This window comes from Geospiza fortis, unplaced genomic scaffold (genome assembly GCF_000277835.1).
Source record: "Geospiza fortis unplaced genomic scaffold, GeoFor_1.0 scaffold40, whole genome shotgun sequence".
Taxonomy (NCBI): domain Eukaryota; kingdom Metazoa; phylum Chordata; class Aves; order Passeriformes; family Thraupidae; genus Geospiza; species Geospiza fortis.
This window is the reverse complement of record NW_005054297.1, coordinates 10,656,947-10,681,936: the sequence shown is the minus strand read 5'-3', so window position 1 is coordinate 10,681,936 and position 24,990 is coordinate 10,656,947. Positions and strand designations below refer to the sequence as shown.

The following is a 24,990-nucleotide window of genomic DNA, read 5'->3' as shown; positions in this document are numbered from 1 at the left end:
TTAGCATACTGAAAACTTTGCATGATAAATGAAACCCTGGGATAACAGCAATAGGATTGCAGCACAGTACAGTGTATGAGTGACTCTGGCTGGCTGGGAAGGAAGAAAAAACTGAAGCAGTCCGTGATACACTACCTCTTTATGATATTCATGATAAGTGCTTTGTGCTTTAAGGTGCTTTTTTGTCATACAGTATTTAGATGAAGGTGAAAATTCTTAATATCATTTTAATGGGAAAAAGGCATACAGAAGTATGCACAGAGAAATAACATTCATTTTAATTGGTAGGCACTAAAACTGTTTTCCATCCCAGTCAGCTGAGAGCATAATTTAGAATTGATAGCACTGACTTTTTATTCTTTGTGTAATGTAAGATATATACTGATACTATCAGGTAAAATATTGGTAAATACTGATATTTATGAACCACCTTGTATAGAGAATTTATTTCTCTTTCAGCACTAGGAAGAGAATGTCTGTGATAGTTCGCACACCATCAGGGAAGTTAAGACTCTACTGCAAAGGAGCTGTGAGTTTTATTCTTTTTCACTGGAACAAAGAATACATGCTACCAATAAAAATACAAAAGCAAAAGATTGTAATAACTGCAGTCAAAACATTGAAGATGTGGGGGAAGGAATGTTGATGTACCTCTTTCAATTTACGTTGTTTTGCTATGTAGCTGTTCAATGTGATGAACTGGTTAATATCCTTTTTTACTAACTGCCTAGGAAGGTATGACAGACCTGTTCATCCTGTTCTTTGTACTGGACTAATACCTTTATGTTTCCTAATAATTGCTTCCTTCTGTACTCCCAAGAAAATGGATGAACATGTATTAATTACTTGCTGGAGTAGCTGGGCATGGATCACTAGATAGAGATAGTAATCTAGCATAGCTGACTAGATGGGCATGTTAGCCAGCCATTGACATAACGCAGAAGTAAATTTTCCTGAAGCAGGACCTGTGAAAATGTATCTGTATCATAATGCATAGGGGAATGGCAGAGTTGCTCATTAGTTCTCAGTCTGTCAAGTCAAGTTTGAGGAGGAAGGAATTGAAATCCAGCTCCAGAATGGTTTAAGGAAAGGAAGTTTTTTGAATATAAATGTCCATTTTATGTCATCTCTAGGGAAGAAAAAACTCCAAACCTGTTGTTAATACTCCATGTATTAAGCTGGCTACAAAAAAATCTGAGAATGTCAGTTATGAAGCACTAATTTTACTTTGTGGGCATAATATTAGACGAGGAGAACAGCATTATGGCACTATTCAAAATAAGGGGAAATAACATCCAAAAATGTAGAAGAAAAAGACTGCATTATAGCAGAATTTTTAAATTTAGAAAATCTGAGGATTAAGAAGTCCTTCTCTAACTTTTGAAATAAGATTATGTCTATTAATTTTTGATGCTTAAAAAATACAGTTCTACTTTTCAGCAATGTTCCTACATGATTTGTATTGTCTACCCAAAACAGAAATAATTTTTCTATTAAAGTGTTCTGAGCTATATTTATTTGTTTTGTAGGATACTGTAATTTATGACCGTCTTGCTGAAAGTTCAAAATACAAAGAAATTACCTTAAAACATCTAGAGCAGTTTGCTACTGAAGGTGGGTGATATTATTCAGTATGAAAATGAATATGAAATTCAGTTACTGCTCGAATTCCCATATTTTAAATTTTGTCTTGCTGTAGTGTTTTACTCATGTTATGTTTGAAAATTATGTTTTGGCAATGTATCCTTAAGAAAGTCTTCTTCTTCCTAAGAAATTTGAGTAATAACTTCATGCTTTAAAAAAACCCTAAAAAACAACCCACACACCCACAGAGTATACAGTAGAATCTTTTAACCAAAACATATTTTTCCAGAGAGCAAACACATGGCACATTGTTTCTGTGAAGATCTCATTTCCCATGGTTGCTTTCATGTCCCATACCCAGTGATGCTGTAGGGGTAGGCACACAGGAAGAAGTAGCCAAAGTAAAGATGGTTGGAAATTATTAGTGTAGTGCTTTTAAGGTAGTTTTTAGCTGTATTGTTTCTGTCACCAGTCCCAGTAAGGGGGATTGCCAGTGTCCATATGGTTTGTTTTGGTGTCTACAGTTTTAATAATGGCTTTTACAAAACAGTTGCCAGAGGTGGGGAACCTCTCTGTGAGGGTTTGTGAAGTAGGAATAGTAAGTAAAATTTAAAAGACTGTGAAATTAAGATGATTGATACAAGCAGCCAGTTAGTTATTTAATTATATTGGATTTCACAGTACAGATGTGATGAGAAAAGTAGAATGTAGAAACGTTTCTCCATGCCGTACCCCCATAGTATCTCAGGAGGATTATAGTGTTGTACTGTGCAGTATCATAATGTTACAGTTTATCAATGAGGTAGAGAGGGGTTGGAAGAAGAATTATAAGAGTTACGGGAATCTGAACTGCAGAGTTTGTACCTCTTTGTTTTTCTAATGCAGTGCTACTAGAACATTAAAATTATCTTTAATGTGTCTTAAAAACAAACTTACACTGGGAAGAAAACTAAAAAGCATTGCTTATGTTTTGTTAACTGATCTCTGGCCAGATATTTTTGTTATCATGAAAGGTCATTTTTTTGTCATGCATATGACTTCTCTAGGTTTTGTCTTCTGGTTTATCATGGAATTTAGGGTTTTGGCTAGTGTATTCAGCAGCTTCAGTCCCTTAGTTCTACCAGTGACAGCAGAAACAAGTCACAGATCTGTTTCTTTTGTTAGTTTTTCATATCAAGATCTCTGTAGGAAGTATTTGGTTAATCTTAAAGAATCTTAAGGTAAAAAATTAGAATAAATTTTACAATAAAGTTGAAAGCAGAACTATACCCCAAAAAAAATGACTGAGGGTATAGTCCAAAGCCTCAGACACACACTGGGGTTCTAGAAAGGCTTAACCAGAATTAGTCTAGAAAAAGTTACTTAGGTGTGAAGTTAGTTTGGGCCATAAGGTATATATTTGGTTACAGAAAAGACCAAATTAGATCACTGTCTTCTATCCTGTGTGAATTGATGTGAAAATTTCAACCCAGTTCTTAATTACCATTCTCATTGCATCAGTAGTACAACTCCTCAGCAGTCAAGTTGAACTAAATAAATCAACATAAAAAGTGAAAAATTCCATCTGTCTTTAGAACCACGGTACATATGATAGGATTAGGAAGTTTATTCAGATATTTTTTGTATCCTTCTTTTCAACAGATTGAAAGATTTACTGTTCAGAAGAGAGGATTTCTAACTTTTAAAAAGCATAAAATTCAATCTTTAAAAAATCACATATCTCTGGAATTGATTAAAAATTTGGTATTTATTTTTACTTCAGATTTAAATTGCAGCCAACTATGTTGCAAAGTTTCTCATGAGTATCCTTTCATGTGGCAGGACAGTATGTCCTTGGCATTTGCTGCCTGCTCTTGGTGTGTTGTTCAAAAATGAAGTGGTTAGCATGGCTGGCATTTAAATGTAAGCATTTATTAAGCTGGAGTGTTAATGCCTGCTTGGGTAAATAGAAAAATCCTCTGTAATTTTCCTGTGTTGTTCCAGTCTGTTAACAACGGGCTTAATGTTATTTTGTTTTCCACGTTTTATTTGGAAGATTCTTTTAAATCACAATGAAAAGAAGCACAATAAATTTTTTTAAAAAGTATAATTAAGCAGTGATTTAAAAAGAGAAAGCAGATACCTTGAAAAAACTATTTGCTGACATTCCATACACTTGGATTTCTCTTCTTCATTTTATTGTCTGCAGAAAATATGTTGAAAGCATTGTGGAAATAGTATCTCTGTTAGTCAGACATAGATTCCTTTCCTCCCCTTCACCTATATTCATTGCTTTGGACCTTGTAAGCATATCCTTATTATGCAGAGAAAAAAAAATCATTTGAGTTGTCAGCCTTGAGTTTATTCGTCTAAGTCTAAATGGTGAGACACTCCATTCCTAATGCTGTTTAGTTGTCAGAATACCCACATTACACATGGTTTTTATCCTGAAGATGCTAAATTACACTTACATCTAAGACATGTATTATTTCATGCCCAACCTCTTATAATTTCAAAATTGCTACTGGTGCTGAGCTGTATGCCCCAGAAACCTGTGGCCAAATAAAGGTTACATTTAAGCATCCCTGGTTGTGGTGCTGTTTGTCTCCTAGAGCAGAGTGGGCAAGTGACCAAAGGTAACTACATTAATCCTGCCTACCCCCCTTCTAAATCTACTGGCCCGCAAACTGTGGCTAGTATATAAAGAGTTATGTCAACTTCATTCTCTAGAAATCTGGTGATATGTGAAAATGAGCTGTTAGAAAATTCACACCTAGCTACTTAAATTGAGTGTTAAATGTGTGTTGTCAAAAAATAGATATTTCTTAAAATCATGCCATCTCAAATTCGTGCTGTAATGCTTGATTCAGATTTTTGCTGAAGGAAAAAATCTGTTAATAATATCAACCAGGTCAAAGGTTGGTAAGTAAATTTGCCAAATGGTATATAGTGATTTTATTTTAAGAATTTGGAAAGCTGAAACAATCTGTGAGATGGGAAAGTTAAATGAGGGGATTCAAAGTTGGCTTCTAGGTGATAAACTTTAAACTAGAATTCACTAAGAATATTGAGGAGGGGTGAAAAGACCAGTTGTAACATTGTGCTGATATATTTTAACTTTACTTCCTTCCAGCATAGCAACTTTTAAGTTTATAAATCTTTTTCTCAGAAATACAGTTCAATTTTACACTTTAAATGTTTCAGTGTACATACTTGTTCAGCAAGTGTTGGGGTTTCTTCATATTTTTTTACAGTTTAACCTAAGTCAGATCTTGCATAAAAATTTACTCTTTTTTTCCAGTGAAATACATCGCCTGTATTACGTTCAGCTTCTTTGAAACTGTTACTCTGTTGAATAAATTCCTATTTATAGTTCATTTTTACTTTATGTATATTTAAAAAGTTCTTCAAGATGTGCAGCAGTAATTTGAAATCAGGCATAAGCATACATAAAATACAGAATAATTTCAGCTTTCAAAAGGTACTCACTGCAGGCATATCAGGGAAGGGACTAACAAATACTGAATCATTATCTGCTTTCTCTCTAGGCTTAAGAACTCTGTGTTTTGCTGTGGCTGAGATTTCAGAAAGTGATTATCAAGAATGGTTGGATGTCTATCACCGTGCTTCTACAGCTATACAAAACAGAGTACTCAAACTTGAGGAGAGCTATGAACTAATTGAAAAAGTATGTGCAGCTTGTTGTAGCTTTCTGGGCTTTGGGTTGGTTGTGGGGGAGGATGGAGTGGGCAGAGGGATGAGCAGAAGAGTGGGTTCTTAATTATTGTCCTTATTTTCTATACCATGAAAAGTGAATCACTGTTGAGGAATAACACTTAGCTAGAAAAACGAAATCTAGTCATATACTGACTGTTGTGTCAGGTGGTCCTTGCAGTTTAAACAATCAAAATGAAAGAACAATTAATCTGACAAAGTTTTTGTTGCAAGTAGCACTAAAGTGCTACTGCTGGAAAATGTCAATTATGGGTTGAACTACTGGAAAACTTTTTTTTCAGAGTTCTTCTAGTATGTAAAAAACTGTAATAACAGATAACATCTGCTTCATTATATAAGAGCCTCTTGGTCTTTCACTGTGCAGTATGCATTTTGGAGAAGGATGGCTGCTCTGCAAGCTTCAGTTAGCAGAAGGAATTCCTCCGTTAGTCTTCTTTTTTTCCCATGTTAAACTCATCCTACTTCTTCAGGTGTTTTTAATATGGGGTGCTCTGGGCCCTAAGCTATTTCTGTGTCCCTTTGTTGGACTTGTTCTACTTTGTCAGCCTCTTTTTTAGTGAAGGCCTGTAAAGCAAGCTTGTACCCAGAAACAGCATCACAAGAGCAGAGCCTTAAGTTTGGCAGCCCTGCTTCTGGAGTGGCCAAGCGTGAGGTTAAGATTTCCCTGCCTCAACAAAAAAAGGTCCCATGACTATTAAATTTATAAGAAAAAGGATTGCAGGAGACCAATAGAGCCTGAAGTTTTGATATTTAAATTTTGGGGGGGTTATTTTTGGGTTTTCTTCCTCGGAAAGTATAAGAGAGATTAGATTGATGAAACTGCTTACAATTCAGAGCCTCACAAATCTGTAGTGTTTAATTCATGAAAAAGAAAGGTGAGGGTATATAGCTTCAGTCACTAATAAACACTGCTGAGCTTCAGTCACTAATAAACATTGCTGTTTGTGACAAAACAGTCTTGAACTACATTACTTTTTAATACCGTGACAACCCTGCTACCCTTACAAATGTGCGTGTAAGCTGTGCAAGTACTTCCTCAGGACGTAGTATGCAGGCCATGCTGCTGCCAGGATTGCACACTATTAGATGTATAATGGTGTCTTTAACATTTAGCTAGTTTAAAGATATAGTAATAGGAAATATAAAAAATGGCTGTATTCACAAAAACTATGTAGATTTGCTCCATAGGAAGCTAAAATCAAACATAAAATACTAAGATAAATTTACAGGTGTTTTGGATTTTTTTACAAAGGGAAGAGAAATCGTTAAAAGAGAGAAGGCATGGTATTAGCACTCCTGAAGCCTTCAAATCAGAGAGATACTCCTCAGGAAAAGGTAGCTGTTGCTGCACAAGCTACTGAGCTACTGAGAGAATAATTGGTTGAAATTTGAGTGGTCACACTGTGCAGTTTTGTCAAGCCACACAGATATCTAAGTTAAAGCTCATGGAATAATGTGGAAGTTCTTTATTTGTTGACACCAAATCTGATTAATGAGTTTAGAGTGCATTAATCTTGTTGTAAATACAGAGAGTTAAATAAAATAAATGGAACATTGAAATTGAATTTAAGTTAAAAAAAACTGTATGTATGAAATATTTTATGTTCACAGAATCTTCAGCTGCTCGGAGCAACAGCAATTGAAGATAAACTACAAGACAAAGTGCCTGAAACCATAGAGACACTCATGAAAGCAGACATAAAAATCTGGATACTTACTGGGGACAAACAAGAGACTGCCATTAATATTGGTATTATATTTGCATTTATTTGATGTCTTTGTTACAGGTTTAAAAAAACTAGCAGTTGATGCAGTAAAATTTCTTTCAGAATGGAAAGTTGTCTTGTAAAAATAATATTATATGTCACTCCAGAATTTGAATGTGAACTTAGTCAGTGATAGGAGGAGGAGGATAGGAAATGCTGGATTCTGCCTCTTTTAAAATACTAAGAGCAAGAAAAAGTTACATTAGAGAGGAGGCAAAAAAATAGGAAATTGTACTTTTTTATAGCATATAAAATGAATTTAAATGAATATATTGACTTTTGACAGTGAGAGGGAATAATATTAAGAGAATGTAAGTATTTTTAGTTTCCCTTCTCTATTTTTGCTTCTTTGCCAGAAAGGTGAATTAAAGTACTTTAATGTTTTAACAATGGGGGTTTTTTTCTTTCCTTTTATTATGAAGGATGGTAAAAAAGACTGATTTCAACAGTGATAAAACTGTATCTTTACAAAGTTATACATGAAAGCTGCTTTTAACATTTAATAGTCTTTGCATGTGACCACGTCAATACTTACTACTGTAATGTAGATGCATGTCCAAAATAAAGCCTTACTTTAGTCATATATATTCTTTTTATTGGATGCTATTATTTCTAACCTTAAAGAACACTCCATATGCACACAATACCGTTGATCTAAGGTTATTTTCCTTAGTACCTTCAGGTTTGAGGCAATACGCGTAATACCAATACCTCCACTTTATTAAGAATGGTGATTCATATTTTTGACTAGGCAGCCTACATAATCAGCACAGAAAATGCATCCTGTTTAATGCATCAAAGAAAAAAAGAAAGAATGAAAAGGTGTATATATGTGGGTTTTGAAGGAAATGCAAGTTGCATTCTAAAAATTGACAGGGCTTAGAGAGATTTGTTTGTTGTTTTCTGTAACTCTCTTTAAAGCACCTCTGAATAAGGCAGAACAGCTGCAAGTTGCAGCAAGGGAAATTCTAACTGTTCTGACTTATGTATGTATGTATGTACTTATATAAAATGCAGTGGAATTTCTTTTTTTATCATTTATTTCAGTTAGGGAAATCTTTATTTTTAATTCTGTCTGTAGGCCTATTACAGGAAAAAAATGCTTTGTTATAATGGATTTTGTCAAACTGATTTTTAGAAACAAAATCTTTTCTAACAGGTCATTCTTGTAAACTTTTGAGAAAGAACATGGGACTAATTGTTATAAATGAAGGCTCTCTTGACGTAAGTAAAATCTTTAAAGTTCTCAGTTAATGAAACATTATTTTATTGTTTAAAATATCCTGACATCATGGTGAGGTTAGTGTAAAAAATAAGTTAGAGTGTCTATTTATCTGGACAAACATAGAAAATTCTGCCAAAACCATGGTTTGAGAGGATGCTGTTTATGTTTGTTTTGGGGGGTTGCTTTCTTAATTTTAGTATTCCATTCTTGGAAGACTGTATGATCTTTGTGACAGAATGTTACTGAATAACTGGAAAACAGTCTACACCTTCTGAAATCACAGTGCAGCTACTACACAAAGGAACTTCACAACTATCAGCAAACAAATTCCATGTAGTAGACTTCATCCATGCAGCTCAAAGCCAGGAGTTTCACATTATACAAGCATTACAGATTAACCACCTCTAGTGTGGTGATTCAAAATTTCAATAAATATCTATCAAGCAATCTATTTTTATAGTAAATTTATATATGTATAGGATAAGAATAAATGGTAGTAGCTGCAATGATAACTGCAGTGTACTCTCTATTTCAAACTGGAGTGTCTAGATTGTATAAAGATTGAGAGAGATCCTTTCCTTACATGCCCAAAATACAGAGTACTTTGGGCATGTATGGAAAGGATCTCTCAATCTCTATACAAAAAGAGATGCAAATATCTTATGCCAGCTGAATTTGTACATGCAAACTGGTCACTTGCAAATCTGGTTTTGGTGATAACATATATCATGTGTTTTTTCAGCAGCAGGTAAATGTAGTCTGAGAGGCAGTTCAAAAAATAAAGCGTAAAGTAGCTCTATGCAAATATTTTAACAAGAGACTATTTATGAAGTTTTCTGCCTCATGTGATGGTGTGCATTTTACTGTTTGATGAATGTATATCTTGTGTCCTACCTTTGCTTGCTAGTGTGGTTGGAACGACAAGTCAGTCTCTATTTCTAGTGCGACTCATTACCTTGAGTAAATTACCTTGAAAGTTCTAATAGAGGAGTGGGTCAGGTCTCAGGAAATGAAGAGAGGGATGGATTGCTGTGATTGCAGAATGCTGAGTTAGTGCAGCTGCAGAGGTGGATGAACTCCTCTTTCCTTTCTGCATACCAGTAACAGTTGGCAAGAGACTGTAATAATTAGTTGGAATATTGTCTGTTAAGGAAATCACATAGGATGAGACTTTGACTTTTGAGTAGCATAGGTCCACCTCTTGTACTGGGACTTTATGCACCCATGAGGGTGGCTGGACAACCCAGTTTCCTCATTGTGAGAGGAACTGAGCAGCCAGGAAAGCTTGAAGAAGATAATTCCTTATCTCTGAAGTACTGTCTCTTGGCTATATAAAGATCTTGATAGGTTCAGTGGAGTTAGGGAGGTTGACTTTTCTTGGTCTCCATACTCTTCTGAGAAACACTGAAACCTTGCACTGAGAACAGTGGCATTAAGTGAATGTTTCTTCCCCTTGCTGTTAAAATAGTAGTATATGTCATTGCATACCAGTGGCTTTTCCTAGAATTAAATGTATTTGTTCTGATTGTATCCCAGCTCTGTGAACTGAGCTTACAAAGAATATGCTAAAATAAAAGATCCTCTAATTTGAACAGGTACCCTTGTTCATGAAATTACAAGAAGAATATCTCAACCCCATGCACCTCCCCAATCCCCAATAGACATTAGCTGGTATAGAACTGAAAGTATTTAGGTATCTCAACTCTTTAGAATGTTTTGGGGCTCATATCTAAAAGTGGCAGAGACCATTTACTCCTGGATTATGGGGATTTCACTACATAGAAGAAACAGTAGATGGGAGGAATATGACTTTCCCTGTGTTGTTTAAACTTTGATAGAAATTATATAATCCACAGAGATGAGAAAAATTGATACTTTCTTTATGTTGCAATATTTCTTAATTAGAGAAGATGCTCTCAAAAATAGTTACAGAAACTGTTGTCATTTTAAAGACTTTCTAGCATGTAATTTTAAACAGTGGAACTTCATTTCTGTTGCAGTTTCTAGCAGGTGAGAGCCAGGAAACAAGTGCAGAATTCCCCAACAGGCTAATCTCCTTTTAGATAAACCAATGAATCTTTAGAAGGCCAGTAAAAGCAAAATAAGTCCAATAACCATTAACAGCAATGTGTGGAACTGGGAGGAGTAAGTTGAGTTGAAAAGGCAAAGTAGTATCCTTTAATTTCATTTCAGAGGGGTTTGAGATTTTTAGTTCAGTGTTCTGTTTTTAGGTGGTTACACCAAATTTGGTTTATGTATGCCTGACATCACTGAAGTAGCACAATTATTTGGTTGGTAAACTTGTAAAAAAATATGGGAAGATGTTGTCATAGGATGTCACTAGCTTCCAAAGTCAATATTTTACAAGCAGAAGAGGTTTTTTTCATCTTCCTTTCTCCTCTAAAATACTTTTTACTTTTGGGCTGTGAAGCAGGAAACAGAAGAAAAGTGTGTTGTAGCTCTGTAAAGGTCTTTCAAAAAGAAAGAAGGGCAACAAGCAATATTTTTTGTCCCTCATGACACTCCATGGTAGAACTGCACTGTAGCTAACTAGATGTCACTGACCTTCCCAAAGCAGGCTACTGCATAAATAAATATATATGAATGTATTGTCTACTGAATGTAATCTGAAGTTCTCAGTACTAGATCACAAAATAGTGACTTCTGTAGGTATGATTCAAACTGTCATTAACAATTGAAAAATACAAAATGTGTTCCTTGATATAACAGGTACTTTGTGTTATAATTGTTAAATTATGTTAAAATATGAATTTAATGTAATAGAATTATCAATTATAATGCCTGTATTTATATCATTAATTATTTGTGTTTCCTTTTTTCTAAATATTTAGGAACATTTTGTATAATAGCAAATTCTAATATCTCTATATATGTGAATCATCTTTTGTATTATTATATCAGTTTTCTTTATACCTATGTCTTCTGGCAAATATTTATGCAACTACTGTTATTGTTCAAAGAGCATTGAAGGTTCCACCTCAACTTATACACTTCTTTTTTGGCAGAGTGAAAGAACAATCCTACACAACATTTCTACTGTGTTTCTAATAGTGCAACTATTGCAAATATTGTTTTTACTTTATAATATTTGGTAGCACAATGAAAAGGCAACTTCTCCAAAAACCTGAGTGCCAGTGTTTCTTATCACACTGAAAAATTTGAATTTAAGAATATTAAGAACTAAAAATAATGGACACCATTTTTTTGTGCAACAGGGAACAAGAGAGACACTTAGCCATCATTGCAGTACTCTTGGTGATGCTTTAAGGAAGGAAAATGATTTTGCTCTCATCATTGATGGTAAATCTCTGAAGTATGCTTTGACATTTGGAGTTAGACAGTATTTCCTGGATTTGGCTTTGTCATGTAAAGCTGTTATTTGTTGCAGGTAAGGTTTGCGTTATTCTCTCTCCATGCTATTTTTATTGACATATAAAAATAAAGAAACTGAAGTTATGAAATACAGTCATTCAAGTGAAGTATCACTGTAGAGCAGTCTGCAACAAAGTGTACTTGTCAGAGTCACTCAGATTGCCTATTTCCAGGAATATAATTTGTAATCCATTAAGAGTAGTCTCAATAAGGTTGAGACACTAATCTTGATCTTTAATTGATATTACAGTTAACCACAGGTTTTAGCATATCTAGAGTCATCTGTAGATCTTTCTCCACAGGCTACTTTTCTGTAAGATGTGGATTACACTGTATAAGAAGTGCTCAAAAATGTTAAAAGTACTACTCAGGGTGATTTTTGTTACCTGAAGCTGGTGGAAATGCCATTTTAAGCATTATTGTGCCTGATTATTTGTTTATACAATGAGCCCTGTCATCCTTTCCTGTAAATATCAACTATTACAGCTAGAAACTTCCATTGTTCCATTAAAATAAGTGAGATTTATGTGAAAAATCTGTTCAAAATGGAACTATTTTTCTGCTTTGCAAAAGGACACAGAAAAAGAAGTAATATTACAATATCCAAATAATCACCGGTTTTCTAGTCTTTCCATCCCTTCTGAAAAGCAGTGTCATGCTGCCAAGGGATTTTTTAATTAATGTTTTTGTGGTTAAGCTTTGTAGCCATGCTTCAGCCTGAAACAGTTTGAATTTCAAACTAAGGTTTTACTGTCTTCTAAACTGAGAAGTTACTCTGATGAACAGTTTATACTGTGCATAGACACCTTCCTAATGGCAGTAGTCTTTCTGACAGATAAGTTGGAGTATTGTGCTTGTTCTACTAGGTTGAGTTTGCTCAATACAGTAACAAGCAGGAGATGCATGTAGAACTGATCTTTTAAAGCTATATTTCTTTTTTTTTTCCTTGATTACAAAATACATTTTATTCCATTTGAAGAGATAATTTTTCTGGTTTTGTTGAACTGGGGAACCATTGAGGGGTATTCTGTACATAAATCTGTCTTTTATTGTTGGCATTCTTGTAAAGAAACAGCAAAGTGCAAAATGAAAGTTTCTGTTCTAGTAGTATTCTCTCTGTAATTTCTTCATTTTACACTTCCATAATTTTCCTAGGTCAGTTGGTTTCAATGCATATCTAGATATATGTCTGACATATTTTGTAGTTGCTTAAAAATTGGCTACAGGTTTAAAACTAAAATACTTGCTCGTAACACACACTGTTTTAATGTGAACATATTTAATACCCCATGTTTCCCAAAAGTCAAAATTCTGCCAAAATATTTGTTTCTGTTAAATGCTTTGTCTTTAGTACCAAAAAACTGAATTTCCTTGTTTATGAACTTGAAAAAAAAGTTTTAAATAGTAGTTTTTAATTAAGGTAAATCACTTTAAAAAAAATACATATATATAATCCAGACTTAACAAAAATGTAAGCTCTTTCTTCATCCATATAAAGGCAGTAAACATCTAAAATTCTCCTTTGTTCTAAAAGTACAAATTACACCACTTTTAAATTTGCAGGCTGCATTGACTTGTGCAGAAGCATTTATTACCAATGAATTCTTACTAAGACTAGCTGTAGCACAGATGATGCTGACAAATATTCAGTAGACATTTCTCTTAAAAAAAAAATCTTTGTATGTTATTAATTCTAAGCAGATGTTTGGCTTAAAGACTTCAGCAAACTGAATTCCAACTCTGTGTTGGTTTCAGAGTAATATATGCAAGAAGAATGTTATATGGGTTATTCTGGAGTAAAAATGTACAGCTAAGAGTGAGCAACATGAATGAAAAATAGTTTTTACTGGATTCACCATGAACTTGAGGCATTGACAGTGCCATCTTCCAGCTGCCCCTATAACATTGTCTAAAAAGGAATAAAGGCACTGTTCCTGAGAAGTTAAAAAGATGAAAAAAAAGTACTCGGGTCAGGAATCTTCTGTAGAAGCTGGCTGTAGCAAGTCTTGATACAATTCTCAACAGCAGAGTTCAAATAAAACATGTACCAAAAGATCATAGAAAGATATTTTTTCATATAGATGCACCAGAGAATTTTTCAGAAGGGCTGTTGCCCAGAAACTTTCAACCCAGGTTTTCCACAAGGCTGTGGACTCATCCCACACCACTTTTTTACAAGTCCAATAGTTGTGCATGTGTTGTGCTGGCCACTGAATAATGGGATCACATAGCCACCTTCAATTTGAAGGCTGTATTATTTTTCATTCTTTTATTTTTTAAAATACATTTTCAAACAGTTCCCTCTAACACACTTGTAAGGTGACTTCCTCAACATAGGATCCTCTTTCAGCTTTTAAGTAGTTCAAAGTTCATAAATGTTGTTTTTTATTAATTGTTCTGTGAATGTGGTTTTAGCATATACCTTTGAAGGGCAATAACAAGACCATGTCACTCACTAGGATGTTAATTGGCCTGGGTTTATTAGCTTTTCACAGAATATAAAGTATGTTTTTGAAGTACATTCATTTGAAAGTCCTGTATTAAACTTGTTTGGGTTTTTTATCCCTTAGGGTATCACCACTTCAAAAATCTGAAGTTGTAGAAATGGTTAAAAAGCAAGTTAAGGTAGTAACTCTAGCAATTGGTGATGGAGCAAATGATGTTAGTATGATACAAACAGCACATGTTGGTGTTGGTATCAGTGGGAATGAAGGTCTACAGGCTGCTAATTCTTCAGACTACTCAATTGCTCAGGTAAGTCATTACACTGCAAAATACTACAATAAAATATTTTAGAATATTATTAATATTAATTACTTATGTTTTAATTGTATGTTTGTTCATTTTTCATGTTTTTTGCAGTTCAAGTATTTGAAGAACTTGCTGTTGGTTCATGGAGCCTGGAATTATAACAGAGTAGCTAAATGCATCTTATATTGTTTCTACAAGAATATAGTCCTTTATATTATCGAGGTAATTTTACAGCACATGAGATGTCACTTCTTGAAAGTAAAACCTTAATTTTGAGCTTTTGGTTATGATATATATTTTTTTTAATATTTTAACTGTAAATAAATACCTACTAGTATTGAATCTTGAAATTTTTAATAAACTGATTAATATGATTTTTTTTTTTACTTTAAAAAACCACAGTTGTTTAAAAATGCATGGTAAATATTAGTACTAAATATGTTTCCAATATTGCTGGCTTATTGAAATGTTGTACATGTAACATCATTGCAGTAATTAAGGAGTCCAGTTACAAGTTTGCCTTAAGTTTACCCAGAGATGTGTGTGCTTCAGCTCCTTGCGCTGCTGTCAGGGCCTGTGGGGTGCGGAGTCTGCAGCTCGTCCGAAGGTCTCTGTTGCACTGCTGGGCTCTTGCTGCTCAGAGCAGTGCCCAGGGCTTTTACAGACAGGTTCAGTTCCACTCTTGGGCACTCTCATTTCCTGAATGGGGTGATCATGCATCCTCAGGCTCCTGTTCAAGAACAGGGATACTTTCCTGAAAGAAGCTAACCTAGTTTTTTCACCTGGGATTTTAAGGAGTGAAATCTTGTGTAAAATACAGTGGTATGAGAGGATTGTGTTGTAATAAATGTACATTTATTGGTAGGTATGGTTACAACAGAATGTATAATTGTAGTTTTCACTCCCTTCATCACCACACAGCAACCATAAAATGTTTTGAACATATTTTTAAATAATTTTTTAAAGCTACTCTCTCCCTTCCCTTCCTTTTCTTCTGTTGATTTAAAATTTATATTCACAGTGAAACTTTGGGTTAAAAATGTGGAAAAAATATTTAATTTTTGAAAATCTTGGCCATAAAATAAATTTTGTTGAAAGTCTTATGTATTTTGTATGTTAATGGGGTTAACAGATACTCTTTAAATTTTCATAGTTTCTTTAAATATATTTTCATATTAGTACCTTAAACTTGCAAAGTAAGTATTCAGCTTTACTGGAAGAAAAATGCTTTATTTCTGTTAAATCTGATGTAAACATTAGATTAATATTTCCAATTTTGATACTTACTTATGTGACCTTAATTGTTGTAATATTTGAAAATACTTTAATCAATTTTTATGTACAAAAGTTGTAGCCAAAAGAGTGTACTTTTTTACCATATTTTTATATTTTCTAAATTTCCTTTTTTCTCTTCTTACTGTGTTATAGCCGCAAATAGATTTCTATGCAAGTGGCAGCAAGTTTGTAGCCTCTTAAGAAAAATATAAAGTTTGTAACCTCTTAAGAAAAAGATAAAGTAGGAAGCTATAGAAAAAGCAAGTCCACTAAAGATCCTTTATTGTCTAGAAGTGGCAGACTTTAGAGCCTGTATTCCAAAGGCTGTATATCTACTTACATGATCAGACTTCCAGAAGTACTGATTAGCAGTAGCTCTAGAAGTATTTGAAAAAAACAGTATTAATGTATACTTTGCCTATAGAAAGCGTATAAAGGTTGGCTTTAGAACATATCAACTTATTTCTCTTAAATTTCTGTCATTGTCACCTGCAAACATGTTGTAAATTTTAACAAATCAGATATAAGTATCCCACTATTTGTATTTTTTGAGACAGAAAGTTAAATGCAGAGTAGAGAGATCATAGTCTAAAGATCAAAACTTTAATTTTATGAACAGATAGTCTCTTCTTCCTGAGCAGATTGAAGGGCAAAAAGATAATTTTGATATGGGTTGTTATGACCCTTTATATATAATTCATGCAATCATTTTGCCATGTACACCTTCTCTGGAAGACAAAATAAATTCTACTTGAATTCCTGTATGCCTCACATTTGTCAGCTCAGAAAACTTTTCAGAGATGTTAATAGCTCATGTCAATACTGTGAGTGAATGGGCAGAAATTCATCATTGAATGTCTCCAGAAAGGACAACTGCCAGTCTTGAGTCTCTCTTTTCAGTTTTTTTGTACAGATCAGGCGTGGGAGCAGGGAGCTCAATGAGTATTTGTAAGCTGCTGCTTAATATGCAGAAATGCTACATCAGGAAAACTTCAGTGAGGCTTTTGTGGCCACACCTCCTCTGTCTTGGAGTTTAGAAAATAGTACTGTGAAAGGCACGTCTGGAAGTTACTTTAAACAAGTTTCCTTTTATTCTGACAATAATAAAAATACCTACCTCTACTTAATAGATCTGTATCCTGTTTTTAAATGTCTTCTCAGTACTAATCAAGAAAATAATGAAAAATATTCCATTTAATCTAAAGTATAGCCTTTATCCTAGGCATTCATGGGCTGATATGAAATTGATGTCAGTTGGTTTCTTAATTCAGAAAATGCTGAAGGTCTATAGTAATACTCGAGCACAGTGATCAATGCTTATTGACATTTAAACCCCTATTCATAAGAAACTAGAAGTGGTCTGTAATAATGTTTTTCTACTCTGTGTCTTGATGCAATAGCTATTTAAATATGGGCCTCATCTTTTGTATAGGACTAGTCACAATAGCTTGAGAGGTTATATTCTGATGTATCAGTCTAAATTGCAAGTGAAAACTTTGAATCTCTAATAGATCACTAATGTGCTTTATTGAGCCTGTACAGAGCATCACACTCATGTAGGATAAGTCTATGCAAAGTCTCATACCTATTTTGGAGGAGCTGATATTATTTTACAAAGGTGGTTGAGATTGAGATTGATCTCATGACTGAGAACTCCTTTGTGGATTGGTTTTATTTTTATAATTACCATTACTGTATACACTCTGTCATTAAACTACTCATTTTCTGAAGTTATGAAAATCACCCTTTGACATCAGAGGAACAAAATTTTCCTATTCCTACTTCTCATTTTGCTATCTAGTAACAACTAGCAATAATGTAAAATAGCTGGTTCATATTAAATAAAAAGGATTTACAGTTTTAAAAAATAAGAATATTTTATTTTTACCCAACATAAAACATCAAATGAAAGAGTAAGAATAACAGTAAGAATCAGAGTAAGAGTGATAAAAGACCAAGACAAGCAGAAGAAACAGATGTGTGGAGTTGAGATTTAAATTTCAGTCACAGATGTTTAAACATGGCAATTTATAACAATTTAAGTGACACCATGAAAATAATTAATTTATTAAGTAATTGGAGCTATACTGACTTTTTTTATTCCGTAAACTTTGGATGATGGGGAGGTTATTTTCCCCCTTCCCCCAAGCAGTTCATATCCATAACTGGAATTGAACATTGTGTTCCTATTTCCTTTGCCTCACATATCAGATGAATAGCCATGATCATATAATGCATAACCAATATAATGCATAACCCATGTAATGCATAACCCCAAACATGAGCAGGCTTCTGGGCATACTCACACTGGGTCTGAGCTGCACAGTTCAGCTGCTGTGGTTCACTGTGCCATGGCTTACTTGAGGGGTGCAAACTGCACCAAGTTCAGTTTGAAACACACACAGCAGAAAGTGATTATTCGCATGCCCACATTTTTGCATTACATGGCTGGAAAACTTAGAAATACAAGGATCTTTGTTGAGGTCCATCTCATTTTAGACAGGCTGGGGACCTAATTCTTTCCTTTTCAGTAGAAAATTTTGTAGGTGTTGAACTACAGAGTGGTCTGAATTTTCACTGCCTGTTCACGTATATAGACTAAAATACTATTTTTAAAAGGACCCATCACCTCTTCTTCTGTAAAAGGGACCTGGATTCGTAATTTGAGTTGTTAGAGTAGGACGTATACCCTAAGAGAGGAGTGTTTGAGTCTGCTCCTAAATTAGTGTCCAGCATCCTAAAACCCTATTTTGCAGGTACAACTTCCTTCATTGTCCATCATAACTAGGATGGAACACACTTATCTCTGAATAAATTGCCCACTGCATAGCAAGTGTTTCTTGTCACTAATAATAATGTAGTAAGCTCCATATTACTTTTTTCATATAGGGTTAAGAGTGTAATTTTCTAGGGCCCAAGATTCAGAAGGCAAATAGGTAGGTTATTTTCTTCTTCTCTTATAGTTTGAGGTGAGGGCTCTATTTGTCCTTTGTCTTTTTCCGCCTTTTAGCTCTTTTAGTTTTGAGCCATTATGGCATGAGCCAATTGTTCTTAATCTTGTAAGTAATATAAAATTAATGTTTCTGCTTAGATACTAGAGATGTTTTGTCTCTTGAAGTTAAATATGTGGTATTCCACTAAACAGTAGTGTTTCTACTAGAGACCACTGCTTTTAGCCACACTGAAAGATTTCTTCTTCATGGACATTTATTGATATATTCCATAAGAACTTGAGGACTTAGAGATGCTACCAAATTTCATCTCTGTTTAGTTTGCATCTAGGCCTCTGACCAAGATACATACCAGTCCCTTATTACACTAAAATGAACTAAAATGCCTAAAACTTGCATGCTTTCTTTAGAAAAAAGTAAATGCTAATATTTCAGGAAGTCAATACTATGCCTTAAAGGATTTCTTTACAATTTTATACTAAAACCACTTTCAGTGTAAAGGCCTTGAAAATTCTAACTTAAATTCTGTACAAAATAAGCTGAAGGCAACATTCCATTGCAAATTAAAATTTTATTCTAAATACTTGCCTTGCTTTTTAAAAGTCACTCCGAAACATTTCCAAGTGTTGCTTAACATCATTTACCTGTAAGAGCAGTCAACATGTGGAATAGATTCAGTGTATGTGTTTAGGCCTTTCATTTAAAATTAGTGTTTTATAACACTTTGCCTGCTAGTTAAATCATAGTGGAAAGTTAATGTCTTTTCCATATACTCCTTGGTTATGAAGGGTCAAGCCTATGTGTATTTGAGGTCTCCTATTTTCTTCCTAGAGTGTGATGCTTTTCTTTACTCTCTTTGCAATTACCAGCAATGAGATGTACACATATTTATGACCAGCTATTGAGTCATGTATCTTCCACCGCCCTAACCCTTTCAAATCAGTATTTCTAAAGTTTACTCCAGTATTTGATACAAACAAAGGGGAAAAAAGCATCAATTGTACTGATGTTGAGTGCATAATTAATTATTCTGTAATGCACAATTGATTATGTACTCATCTTGCACCTTTACAGTCAGCTCCTGCTGCCAACAAATTCATCACAATTAAATAATAATTAATATTTTGAAATTCAAAAATCAAAATACAAAAGAGCTGCTAAAATCTGATTCAGCTAAAATAAAGTAATTCCATGTCTTTTCAGTTTATATTCTGAAAAGTTATAAAATTGTGCTTGTTGCACTTAAATCTACCAAAGTAAACAAATTTAGCATTAGAAGATTTTGGAAAATTCAGGGTATTCTCTTTCTGTATTGCAGCCTTGAACAGTCATGACTTTGTATGCAATCTTGTTTTAACAAGTGACCACCAAAAAAAAATTTACTCTTATCTGTTGTAAAAATAGCAATTATGGCTGGATTTTACTTTCCATTTTTAGTGTTAATAGTTGCCAAATTCAGGAAGTTTTCCATCTCAAAGTAGTCACAGACATGTTCAGACATTGCACCATATGATTTTTTAAAAAAATCTGAATTTGGTCATAGAATCCAGTCTGGATGCCAGTCTGGGTACATACAATAAACATACATATTGATTGTAGTAATTCATGCTTCCTTAATGAAGTTCAGTGAAATGTGAATTGTAAGAAAGCAGCATCTAAAAATTCACTTGAAAAACTTGAGTGCTAAATGGAGTAGACTGTTCAAATTATTTTGACATGTCTTACTTAAGAGCTTACGTTTTTCCTAGACTATATAGTTTCAGTGTAACTTGGTCATAAAGATTCATCAGACGTGCTGCTTCTCCACTTTGTCATTGAACTAATTCAAGGATGAAAATAATAGGAGAAAGTAGATATGCAGAATGCTGTGCTGAAAAACATTAAAAAATATGTTATCACATGTTTCAAATTAAATCTGCTTTCATTTAACCTTTTAGCAAAAAATGATAAAAATTATGCAATTAAAGAGATGTCCACTTCCCTCTCTACAGTACCTATGTAGCTGAGTTAGTGCTTCTTAACTAAGTAGCTCTAATGCTCTGGTAAAGCCTAATCCTTTTATGAGTAAGGATTATTGGTAGTTTTAAGTTCTAAACAGCAGGTTAGTCTATGAATTCTGTTAGTCAAGTTTGCTAACAATGGGAAGATGATGACTACTGATCTGTGGGTTCCCCTCCAGCAGCCCATATTTGTCAGAATTTTTATTTCATTAAGAATTAAGTGAGATTAAATCACTCTTAAAACCTTAAAGAACCTGTCATTTCTTCTGAAAATAGTTACCTCCTTAGAACATTTTCCTATTTACATGGAATTGCTCACGTATCTGGCTAGATTGCTTGCTGTCTGTTCTTGATTGAAAGTTGGGTTTATCATTAATTTTTATACGGGTTTAAACCACAACATTTTCAGTTGTGTTGTAAATATGTTGTAGTGGTATCCCTTTTTGAGAGGCTGAGGAAAAATCTGTTTATTGTACCTTGCAAGACATTTGAGTAATACACAGTTCTAATCTTTTGCAGGTCTGGTTTGCATTTGTCAATGGCTTTTCTGGACAAATTCTTTTTGAAAGATGGTGTATAGGTCTTTACAATGTGGTAAGACAATTTGTGTGCCTTTAAGTACATTTAACCATGAATGTTTTTTGAGTAAGCAATCTTTAAGCAAATCCTCACCTCTAAAATGTTGCATTTTTTTCTTTTTAAACCACCTAGATGTTTACAGCAATGCCTCCTCTAACTCTTGGAATATTTGAGAGATCCTGCCGAAAAGAAAACATGCTGAAATACCCTGAGTTATACAAGACTTCCCAAAATGCACTGGACTTTAATACTAAGGTAGATCTTTGTAAAAATCAAAACATAAAGCAAAAATTCATAGGAATTCAGTATAGTTATGTCCTATACTGCTCATAATTAAAAATTGAGGGGATTTTTATTGCTATTATTTCCAGGTGTACACTTGTCAGTGAATGGTACAAATCATATATATATGATTTGTATATATATATATTCATTTTTACCAAGTATGGAAATGGACAACAAGGATTTCATTTTTTCAACCCCTTTTTTTTTCCCTGCTGGTAATAAAGCTGTCTTCTGTAGGCAGAAGTGATTAGACTTCACTGTTGCTGGGCTGTATGTATTTGTACTGTTATATGGAAATGGATTACTGAGGCCTGTGGAGAAGTGTTGCAGTGGACAATAAGAACTGTCACTAGATTTGTAGAGGGAGGGACGTGGTACTATGTCAATTTGGAGTTGTGGTTTTATGGTTTAATTTTGAGTTTTGGGAAAAAATACTTGAAAGTCAAGAATGTGTCAGTATGGATCAAAAAGAATGTGAAGCTACTTTTGGTGGGAAATGGGTGATGTTCATCTTAGAGAGACTAGCATAAGTAGTAGTAAAAGAATGTAGGACTCTTTAATACATAAAATAAAGAAAATTTCTACAGCATTGCCCATAAAATATCTCTTTTGAAAAAACTAAGTCAAACTTGTGCCTGAATCTGTGATTTCATGAGTATTTGACTTTTGTAAAAGATTCTTCTGATTTTACTTTTCGTAAATATAATTGTGACATTTCAAGTAATGTCCTTTTACGTTGAACTTGGGGACATTTTCAGTATATCCTGGAATTAACAGTGCCTACATCGATGGTCTGTAGTAAATATGCAGAGCTGATACAGCATACTTAACTCTTATATCTGCACCACTTGTGCTATATAACTCAAGTTACCCCAATATATACATAATTATTTGTCTAAACTATCTTTGTTCACTGAAATAGGTGAGATTTTTCTCCTTCTTCCTCATTTCATCCCTTCAAAATCCACCCTGAAAGTTTGTAGGACACTGTAACAGAGTCTCTTGTGTCCCTATGAATGCTTTCCAAATTTGAGGCTTTTCATCGTCCCATAAATACATACACTTTTTTGTGTTGTGATAGTTTTAATAAGCAGTGTGAGTTATAATAGCTGTTTTTCTCTTTTAAAATAAGCTTTCATTTGTTTTTTTTTTATTGCACAGATGTATTTTTGACTTAATTGGAAATTCTGTGACTGTTCCCATACAACATTTGCTATGAGTAAATGTCTACAAACTCACCAGCTACAAAATTCCCACCTATATAAGTTGAATAGTTGGTGTTAAAGATTTGGAAACATTACTGCCTTGAATATTGATGCAGATATTTGTTATGGTAAAAGGGATCAAAGGTTATGAGGTCATGACAGAGGTTAAAGGATTAGCATGGGACAAAAAGAATTGGTCAGGAAAATGGAAAAGTAGAACTAATTTTTCTTGCACCCACCTGTGCTTTCTGTCAAATAAAAACTTCTGGTAATGACACAGCAAGAAGGAGAGACAAAGGTTAATGAGTAGCACAAGTTAAAATGTGCAAAGTATTAGAGTGTAAATTGGACCATGCAACCAAGTGTAGCTGAATAATCTAAAAAAAGACATTGAGATATTGTGGAAAATGTGAGACAGGCAACTTAATTTCAATTGTTTGAACACCTTAACAATCAAGATACACATCATTCAGTTACAATGAAAGGTATAACAGTCAAAAGCATTGTTAGTGAAAAAACCAATATTGCCATACTGAAGGAAATGGGCTACGTATTTTTATTGTCTTTTTGTGTCATTATGCAATATATTATGGGCAGCGTTAATAGAGTGTTTTTTCTTAAACTTAATACAATCCTTTGCAGAAGGCATCTTTTACAAATGAAAATAAGTTTGAAAGTAAAGCTTCAGCTGTTCGCAAATACATTAAAGGAATTTTAATATGATCAAATTGTGCTTCTCAAGAATGGAGTATGCAAGGAGAAATCTAAGGAAAAAACTGATATTTGTCCTTTTTAAATTCCTTTGTGTGTGGGAATATGTAGGTTAGGCATATGTGTAACTCAGGTTTTAATTTTTCTATTATCTAAATTTATTCTTATACTAAATGCAAATTATAAAAGCTAGAGTCCTTTTTAATTCCCCACTTAGAATGTAGGAATTGTTCCAGCTGTCTAGTTTAGTCTCATTTTTCTGATGATATTCCCATATTTTTATGTTTTAATTTCCCTTCTGAATTGAAATTAAAAGGAGGAGATAATACACACTTTTTTTCAAAGCATAAAAATAAACAAATGACCCATGAAGAGCTAAGAGGCAGAAAGTGCCTGTCAGTTATATTACTTCACAGTGGTGGCCTAACAAAAACACATTTTGTGAATCTAACACACGGATAAAAAGAAAGGTCAGGGTTCACAGAGCTAGTTTATTGCAAATGGTTCTCATGGATTTTCTGTTTTCTCTTTCTTAGGTTTTCTGGGTTCATTGTTTAAATGGCCTCTTCCACTCATTCATTCTGTTTTGGTTTCCACTAAAAGCCCTCCAGCATGGTAAGTATTATGAAAAATAAAAATATAAATGTTGAAAAGTACAAAATTTCTAAATATTATCTTATTTCTAAGAGAAGCTTTATAAATAATAATAGTTCAGTGTGATTAAATTTCAAGATACCATTTCTAGAACTAAACCAGATGCCATATACATAAGATGTTTTATTTAAGATCTGTGTAAAAGCAGGAATAATAATATGTACATTTAGCTATTTCAGTAGTGTGGATGTAAATGCAAACAAGATGGAGAAAAAGACATAGCTATTTAATCATGCTAATTTTTATGAAATACACCACCACGGTAAATACCTACACAATTCTAAAATGCTATGATCCCTTGTATTGCCTCTTACATTTTGTCAACATTTAGTTTTACTGTGTGTACATTCTGTCCTGTTAGTTCAAGGCCATACTAATCTGCTAGTTTATATTTCTAACAGTGGGATTGTGGCAGAGGAACAGTGACGTCTTGGATGGCTCAGTCCTGTCCATCTTCTAGTTCAACTGTTGTATATGCTTGAGCTGCAGAAGGAGGTGGGGTGGTTGAGAGGAAAGTGGTGCTAATTAAAGGAAACTTGAAAGCACTACTTCCATTTTGTGGGAATGTTTGGGGCTGTGTGAGCTCTCATAAAGGTGGGGTTTTGTTTTGTTTCAAATTTGTGGGGAGGAAAAAAACAAGTGCGTACCTTGCAGCTTTTCTGAAAATTAGTCCCGTTTCAGTTTTGGTGATGTAGCCAAGCAGTCTGCCCTGGCATAGGGTACAGAAATGTTCTCATGGACTTCTGAAAGTGCTTAGACTAGCAGCTCAGGTCAGCTGAGTAACAGCTGCTTATCCCCTAAAAACTTAAGGGATACTTCTGAGAACAAGTCCCTGCTTCCACCTTCTCTTAACAAAGAAGAGGTGCAGATAGATCCTGAAATATGAAAGTTATAGCT

At 34.0% G+C, this 24,990-nt stretch overlaps 1 protein-coding gene across 1 annotated transcript in view; it reads left to right on the top strand.

Annotated features, from left to right (window-relative positions):
- The window catches only part of ATP8A1 (ATPase phospholipid transporting 8A1), a 94,747-nt gene that overhangs the window by 38,977 nt on the left and 30,780 nt on the right, over positions 1-24,990 (top strand). Inside the window, exons 20-30 of the mRNA XM_014311944.2 lie at positions 460-529; positions 1,530-1,614; positions 5,112-5,251; positions 6,910-7,048; positions 8,224-8,288; positions 11,526-11,698; positions 14,253-14,436; positions 14,545-14,655; positions 21,179-21,253; positions 21,371-21,493; positions 23,976-24,054. Coding sequence (XP_014167419.2) covers positions 460-529; positions 1,530-1,614; positions 5,112-5,251; positions 6,910-7,048; positions 8,224-8,288; positions 11,526-11,698; positions 14,253-14,436; positions 14,545-14,655; positions 21,179-21,253; positions 21,371-21,493; positions 23,976-24,054 — 1,244 coding nt within the window. The remainder of the gene's footprint in view (positions 1-459; positions 530-1,529; positions 1,615-5,111; positions 5,252-6,909; positions 7,049-8,223; positions 8,289-11,525; positions 11,699-14,252; positions 14,437-14,544; positions 14,656-21,178; positions 21,254-21,370; positions 21,494-23,975; positions 24,055-24,990) is intronic.